The sequence below is a fragment of the Schistocerca piceifrons genome, chromosome 8, assembly GCF_021461385.2.
Source record: "Schistocerca piceifrons isolate TAMUIC-IGC-003096 chromosome 8, iqSchPice1.1, whole genome shotgun sequence".
NCBI classification, from domain to species: Eukaryota; Metazoa; Arthropoda; class Insecta; order Orthoptera; family Acrididae; genus Schistocerca; species Schistocerca piceifrons.
This window is the reverse complement of record NC_060145.1, coordinates 128107510-128115956: the sequence shown is the minus strand read 5'-3', so window position 1 is coordinate 128115956 and position 8447 is coordinate 128107510. Positions and strand designations below refer to the sequence as shown.

The 8447-nt window shown below is 36.0% G+C and overlaps 1 protein-coding gene across 3 annotated transcripts in view; it reads right to left on the bottom strand.

Annotated features, from left to right (window-relative positions):
- Nucleotides 1-212: 212 nt before the first annotated feature.
- The window catches only part of LOC124711344 (RISC-loading complex subunit tarbp2-like), a 96071-nt gene continuing 87836 nt past the window's right edge, over nt 213-8447 (bottom strand). For all 3 annotated transcript variants that reach the window (XM_047241380.1, XM_047241379.1, XM_047241382.1), the window contains exon 3: nt 213-1602. In XM_047241380.1, the coding sequence (XP_047097336.1) occupies nt 487-1602 (1116 nt within the window). In that variant the 3' untranslated portion in view covers nt 213-486. The remainder of the gene's footprint in view (nt 1603-8447) is intronic.

Here is an 8447-nt window from a genome sequence, read left to right as displayed (position 1 = left end):
TGCAGATTATATGAGAATTTCATGGAGTGTTTCCGTAAGTGTTACCCAACACTTTTAGATTTACTTTTCTAGTTTCTGCTTGAAATTCAAATTTTACAAGATCTGGTATTCCTTTTCTTAAAGGAAATTACTAGGAAATCATGTCACTGGTAAATATGAACAGTACACTAAAGCATAATAAAATTACAAAAAATAATAATACACAAAGCATGTACAAAAACAGCACTTTATTTGAATAACAATTACAAAAATACATACACTTTCACAATATAATACACTTGCACTGTGAAACCAGGTACTCTGGCATGTTCAAAGCAAGTTTGTCTTGAAACTGCCATAAAAAACACTGCCTCAACTTCAAACAGCATAATTTTTTGTTCAATTTATAGACCAGCATTTACTATCAATCACAGACAAACTGCTTCCCAGGTAGAAAAGTTAGTATCACAGAATCTAATACACATTGTTTATTTTATAATGCACTTCTTACTTTTGATATACTATCTTTAGGTATTCAAATGCACACCGAGCTGCAGAAGATTTTGCCTTATTTTCAGATTTAGCGGATCCATAGCACACTATAGGGGGATCTTTACAGAGGTGGACCACACACTGGGCTAAAGCGTTGCTTGTACGATGCGGTAGAATTTCATATTTAACTTCAAAGTTCATTTTTGATGCGATTGACTGCACAAGCCATACATATTGTTTGTTACCTGTCGGTTTCAGAGAAAATTCTGGAAGTGGATAGCGTGAGCCTCTGTCAGACTCCTGCTGGAGCTGGTCTCTCTGGCAGTGCTCAAACCCTCCAAGATTCAAATTACTTCCCTGAAGATACGGTGCTTTATATTTATTGGGTGTCCCATCCTGCAAACCTTTCTGATCCTCCTCCTTAACAACATTATATTGAAATGAATGTGCAATACCATAATCATATTCAGAGAGGGAATCATCATCTAGATGTAAATTTTCAAGCATTTTGATAGCTGCCTCTTCCCTTGCTTCATTCTGTGAATTACCATGCCCTGTTTCAACATAATCCAAGAATTCACAAACTGCAACAAAACCTTTTGGAGTTACTTTTCTTGAAACCAGAGAATATGATGGGGGCGGCAACTTATTGTGCTTGGATACTTCTTCCAGTTTGTTTACAGGACTGTCTGTCAGGGAGTGTGCACTTGGCTTTTTATTTTTCACAGAGTATGTGGAAGTTGAAGCAAGTGATCCTGCTTGTCTGTGACCTTTTGCAGTCATTGAAATGGAAAAATTATAAGGATCACTAAATGAAGGAAAAATCTCATCTGCAGCGTCATCACATGTGGAAACGGACATATTATCTGGGTCTGTAAGATAGCAACAAGTTCCGGACAGGATATCCATCACCTTTTTTGTCGCTTGAGCCTGCTGACAAGCCACATTTTCTTCGCCCTCAACTTCATCATCATTTTCATATTTGAAATGAGTATTTACTGGTGTATTTGAGCCACCAGTGCTGTCCTGGTAACGCCTCCAAGGCTCCATCGTAAGGCCAAAAGGATCTTTAATATCAGTATTCTGACACTGCAGATCTACTGCATGTTTATTATTCCTCCAACTTCTGCCCTGTAACAAAACATTTTATTTGTAGTACATAGTTCAGTTACTCCACTGTCTGATTTAAAATAATTTAAGTATAGTGGAACTTTTGTGCAACTGTTCATGAAATAAATACTTAAAATAACTGCAACAATCATCATCAGAGATTATAACTTTGACAGAATGTCTTTTTAAATGTGTTATATTTACCCTCAATTTTAACAAGTATCTGTACGATTTACATCTTTGTGTTCGAAACACTGCTGTTTTCTTTCTTTTTTTTTTTTTTAAATATAAATAAATATAAATGTGTTGTATTGCTTTATTATTATTATTTTGTTTATTATTAAAAATGAGTGTCATAAAAAGAGGTAGAAGTAGGTAACAGCCTTAATTATTTGCTTGTGTTTACTTGGCTTCTTATCAGATTATACCTCCTTCAAAAGCAATAAGTGCTGGAGCTAAAACAGTTTCATTATTGTTCTACATTTTTCTTTCTTTCAGTTTTCATTCTGATATCATGCAAGACAGCTAGTACCATGCTGAAATTAAGTGATCCTTTATGCTGTAAACAAGAAAGACTTCTTTTTTACCGACAGTAAAATATTTCTGTGCAAAATGTGTGTAGTTAGTGAACCAGAAAATACAACCAAATACAAAAACGCACTTTCGAAAGCCATTGGGAACAAGATTTCTTTGTTTCCAATGGCAGCTGCAACATTGAGTCAAAAAAATCACAATTTGCGTTTGACTTGTGATGAAGCAACGAAAATCATTGAAGATGAATTAAAAAAATAAAAGGATCTGAATTTTAACTGACCAGTCACCTGAACCTACAGGTTGTTTTATTATCAATGTCATTGGTAGACCATTAAATCCTTCAGAAAGTGAATCAAAAAGCACTCCTGCTTATAACAGTGCCTGGAGGAAAAAATCTTTGATGCTACTGTTGCACAGTTATTTGCAAATTCATTACAGTTTCTGTGGCTTGAAGAAATTCAAAACAACAATAGATTACTTTTCATCTTAGACACTGCACCACATGCAAAATGGGGCTGTGAGAACATCAACAGTACTATATCCAAATACTGTTTCACATGGCCTCCGAGTTTTTCATAGGGCTTCAAAAGAGAGAAGACTTGTTTCCGGGTATCAACAAACTGATTTCCAATATTAAGAAGCTCATTGTGGAAGCCTCATTAAGTATTCAGGCATTTAAAGACATTGCAACAAATATACCTCTGCCCCCTCAGCCTGTTATGACTAGATGGGGGACATGGATTTCAGCAGTAGTTTACCATATTTCAAATTACCTGAGCATTACTAAGGCAGTCACCACTCTGGAGGATGAAGCATGTTCAAATGTAGCAGTAAAGAAATATTTTTAATATCTGGAAGTGAAAAATTACTTCACTTCCATGTGACAGAGTTTTTTTCTGTCATAAATGGTCTGCCAGCTTCAAGAAACAAGACATCATCCAATGAAGTCAGTGAAAATTGTGGATTATGCAGTGTAAATATTAGAGACTGTGCCAGGGAAATGGGGTCCTTTAGTTAGAGAAAAGTGTAGAACTATGTTTTCAAAAAATCCTGATCTTGATAACTAAGAACATTTCAAAAATTCAACGTGGTGACAAGTCTATTGCAGTAGAAATAGACGTTACAACAGTTCAGTGTTTCAGATTTGCTTCAATTATGTTGAGAGGTAAATTTCTCAGACGAAAAATTATTTGGTGGGAGACTCAACATTACTCCAGAAAATCTGAAAAATTATTTGGCTGTCAAGTACAACCAGTAAGCCGATGAGGCACTGTAATTTTTATTTTTCTGTCAAGTACAATTAGCATTTCATTTGAAACTTCAACATTGCTTTAAAAATTTAATACAACTTTATGTCAACATAAATATGTTGATTGTATAATTGACTGAATAATGTTATCAAGTATATGAAAGGGCATAATGTAAGCTTTCACCTATTTTAGCTATTTATAGTGACTTTTGGCCTGCCTGTTTCAATGATTATAATGCTTGAACTTCCACACACTGGCCATTATGCTTCCAATTCTTTGAAAAAAATAGAGACTATTTCATTTATTAATTAAATATATGAGTAATTCATGAAAGAAATTAGCCAGTAAAATAAACAACTGAACCAAAAAAGTCATTGACAGGCATGCACACAAGACTGACGACTACGCTTTTGAACAGATGGACGTGGATGTGGGACACAGAGCTTGCAGCAATTGAGGCCAGCAGAATTACAAAGCACAGACCATCCACATCTGTGAAATTCAAAGAAGCTGGTGTTGAGGATGTTGGATCCAGATGGCATGAGCTAAGAAGCATCCACCCAGCACATCTTATTCTCCCAGCAGATTCAGGGCCAACTGTTAAAGCAGTCTTTTATACACCTGCTCTACTGCAATTTCTGCGCAGTCTTTTTTATGTGGGCATGATCACAAACTAGCTGTCCACCCTAATGAATGGCCACTGCCAAACTGTGGCCAAGAACAGAATTGACCCACCAGTGTCATAACACACTGTTGAGTACAACAGCCTTGTTTTCAAAGGCTTCACAACTGGTACTTTATTCTGGATTCTACATAATATATCACCAAACTTAACATGTGTGTACAGCAAAAAACATTTCATTCAAGTATACATGAAACATATTTGTACATTGTGAAGCCTTCAGAAAAATTGTAATCTTCTCATCTGAAAAAAATTGTTTCTTCATTAGAAATGAATTTCTCTCTTTTGTGGCACTAGACACAAAATTACATGTAAGTACAGAATTATTCTGCAAAAAGTACATAATAAAACAGTTATGGGGAACCCGTGTAATTTTTTTTCTTTACTGTATGTAAAAATGTTTAGTTACAAGTATGTTTAAACCATAGATTTTTGATGGATGGATAACAATCTTTGTAACAAGAGCTTGTGGAGAATATTAGCCACCTCATGTAGAAAATGTGCTTTGATGTGCTTCACAATTTCCATTGCTTTTACTGAAATATACTAACACAAAAGTGTTATCTTTGGTATACTAGCGTGGACCGTATTATGAGACCATTGTCTCGGATGAATTGCTATGGAAACCTAGATCCTAAAGGTAATTATATTAAAACTCGTGCATGTCCATGATATATTGTGTATTTTCATGCACTACAGCACGAGTTGCAATCTACATTTGTTCTTTAAACAATTTTAACAGTAATTAAATTTCAATGTGTATCTACATGAATAAATGTATATTTGAGACTGTTTGGCAGTTATGATTGCCATGGATAACAATTTTGTAGGAAATCAGTGTTCGAGAGTTAATGGTACTGTACCATATATTGTGACTATCATATGGTTTTTGGGGATTGGCAGATGGAAAAAGTCAGTAAGGCAGCGCACGAGTAGGATAAGGGGTTGGGGTTGACAAGTGGGTTCCCTGGGGGTAGGTGAGGTGTTGGTGGTTAGTGGCACCCCAAGGCAGGAATACCGGTAAGATGTCAATAAATTTGTTTGATGCGCTGTCTTGAGTGCTCTCCCTGGTGTCTGGGAGCAAGGGTTTAGGATAATAATACAAAAATGGTGATACTCCTAAATCTACATAAACTTTTCTTTCGCACTATAATTACCATATTATTAATACACAATGGATAAGTTGGTGTTACTCTTGTGAGTCACACTTAGACCATTTGTGGCTATCACATTCTTTAATAGCAAAGCAAATTTATCCTAACCCCTTACATCTGTGTTGGAATCAGCACATATAACCATTACCTTATACAGTCTTTTTGTTTTTCATTTACGTAAAAATGTTTCAAATTTAGCTAGGAATGCAGAGCTAATATGGTACCCTAGGATGTGTTTTATGATGATTACTAACATGTTATATTGTAAATTCAACGCACCAACTTTCAAATGTGCGTTCTTCATTTGAATGGCTAAAATTCTGCCTGACCTCACTGTTTATTGTGGAATACAGGATGAAAAGTTGGTAGCCAGTTTGTAACCTGTAAGTTTACTGAGAAGGTAAATATTTTCCATTTCAAGCCAATGTTCATTTAGCCATATTAACTTTACTGATTTTTTCATACTTTCTAATAGAATTTGCTTACGACAAAGTCTGCTGATCACTTCCTCAGACAGACCTCTGTTGTTCAAACGTAATGAAATTACTACTGAGAAATTTATCAGGTACAGCATTTTTAAAACTAGTTTGATCACAAGGTAAAGGAACTTGAACCATATATTGGATCGGTAATATTCAACAAAATCTGGTTATAATTTGTCTCTTTCACTAGTTTCCCCTGTTTATACTTGGTAACAGTCTCTTCCCAGCGGAGTGATTTAAGTGTTGTCCACACATTGTGAAACTAGCTTTTCCATAATTTGACATAAATAAGTCTTATAGTCTTATTTAAAATAGTTGGCACTTGACATTTAATGTCCAAAGTTGCAGAATTGGCACCTCAAATACTGTTTACAGGCAGCCACCACAGCACATTGCTGTCAACGGCCTTAGAAAATCTCTGTAAAGCCTGTATCTCCCACAAAAAATCAAGTAAAAGATCTCAAATACATGTAATATAGATACCTATTGCATCTCTCTCTCAGCAAGTCAGAAATTTTTTCTTAATTTAAATTAGTGCAACGACTACTTCAATTTTTTTTAAACAGACTGAATTTTTCCTTTCATGAACAGCCTCAAACTTATCACATCATGTCACAAACTACTGACTACTCAGCAATAATTTTTTTCTTCTTACCAAAATATCTGGCTCAGCAATGAATATTTTAAATTTTCATACAGAGTTTTGTATCTGAAAACTGTGATTTTATGCAATTGTGTCAATATTTAACTTGTAAAAGCTAAGTTGAATGTCTTATGCAAAGAAAAGTTGCTACGCATCATGGAGCGAAGATTGCTCTCAGTAGTATCTCTAAACCCATCAAGAATTTTTTCTTCATTTTAATTAGGGGATTGTGACAAAGCAAGCTTGGATCTTTTTACTTCCTCTCTTGTTTTGCCATCTGCCTCCTTAAATTCATTTTATTTTCATTTTTGCCTAATTACCAACATAAATAAGTATAATCTGCATTTCCATAAGAGAGAAAGGTTGGCCCTCAGTCTTTTAAGGAAAATATCACCATGTCTTAATTTTGTGCTTAGTTTTAAGTATGTAATTAATTTCATAATTTATTTTGACCATTCCAGTTAATACCTTTATTGTAGGGTGAAATCAGAAATTGTTTCGTGACTTAGATTTTATTGATGACTTATAAACAAATATAAACATTTGGAAGAAGAACTACTAGGGTTCTTCAAGTATTTATTTGGCTCTGTTCGAAAACATTAGCAAAGCCAGCCCTTAATTAATTCCAAAATAATTACCAGGTTTGTTAAAAGTGTTGTTTGTATAACTCTCTCTCTTAATTTCATTATTTAAACAAATACTTTGGCCTAGCCTTTGTGGTAGAAGAAACTATTAAACAGGAGGAATTTTTCGATGTATTCAGTTAATTGAACGAGTTACGTTTTAATTGTCCGCAGCTCGTGGTCTTGCGGTAGCGTTCTCGCTTCCCGCGCACAGGGTCCCGGGTTCGATTCCCGGTGGAGTCAGGAATTTTCTCTGCCTCGAGATGATTTGGTGTCATTATCATCATCGTCGTTCATCCCCATTACGGTCGGAGGGAGGCAATGGCAAACCACCTCTGCTAGGACCCTGTCTATTACAGCAGTGCGGGTCTCCCGCATCGTCCCTTACGCTCTATCAAGGAGTATGGGACATCATCATCATGTTTTAATTGTAATTTCTGTAACTTAAACATCGAAAAATGCATAGTTTCAGTTCCTCTTATTGTGAGGATATATGAAAGATGGATTTTTGGTCCCTACTGTGTCAGTCCATGGATGATTTTCAGAGGGGAATTATGTACTGTTTCAAGTAACAACAATGCATCACCTTAACAGTAGAATTAGTTTAACACAAATAGGCTGTGTGATAAAACAGTGACAGTGTCTGTTTAGATTATTTTAGAAAGATTCACACGTACTGTATCCGTATTATTCTGCAAGAACTGTGAACTGTGTGGTTAGGTTTTTACTGCTCATAGATGTTCAATGACAAACTATACTGATGTTTGCCTGCAACCTATTAATGGGGCTTATCAACATTCACCAATAGTGAACTGGCCATATAACTGTAATATTGGGAGCTGTGAACAGTGAAAGTAAAGAACTGTGAAATGCAACTGTTCAACTGTTGGCTACATCATTTACAGTAGTCAGTGTTGAACTTCGAACCCCCATTTTTCAGGCAGTGTAACAATGCAGTACGTCGACACCAAGGACTATTAATGAAGAAATGAAGCAGGCGAACATCACAGGCGTTACACTGGGTATAGAAATAGGAGGAAATTTTGTATCCGGAAAAGTTTCCTTCTTATCACATGTCTTGAAAACTATTACACACATGAAATAATATCTTGATGTCTACACAAAATGAAATACACTGAAGAGCCAAAGAAACTGGTACACCTGCATAACATCTAGTAGGGCCCCCGCAAGCATGCAGAAGTGCCACAACACGATGTGGTGTGGACTCAACTAATGTCTGAAGTAGTGCTGGAGGGAAGTGACACCATGAGTCCTGTAGGGCTGTCCATAAATCCAAGAGTACGAGGGGGTGCAGATCTCTTCTGAATGGCGTGTTGCTAGGCATCCCAGATAAGCTCAATAAAGTTCATGTCTGGGGAGTTTGGCGGCCAGTGAAAGTGTTTAAATGCAGAAGAGTGTTCCTGGAGCCACTCTGTAGCAATTCTGAACATGTTGGGTGTCACATTGTCCTGCTGGTATTGCCCAAGTCTATCAGAAT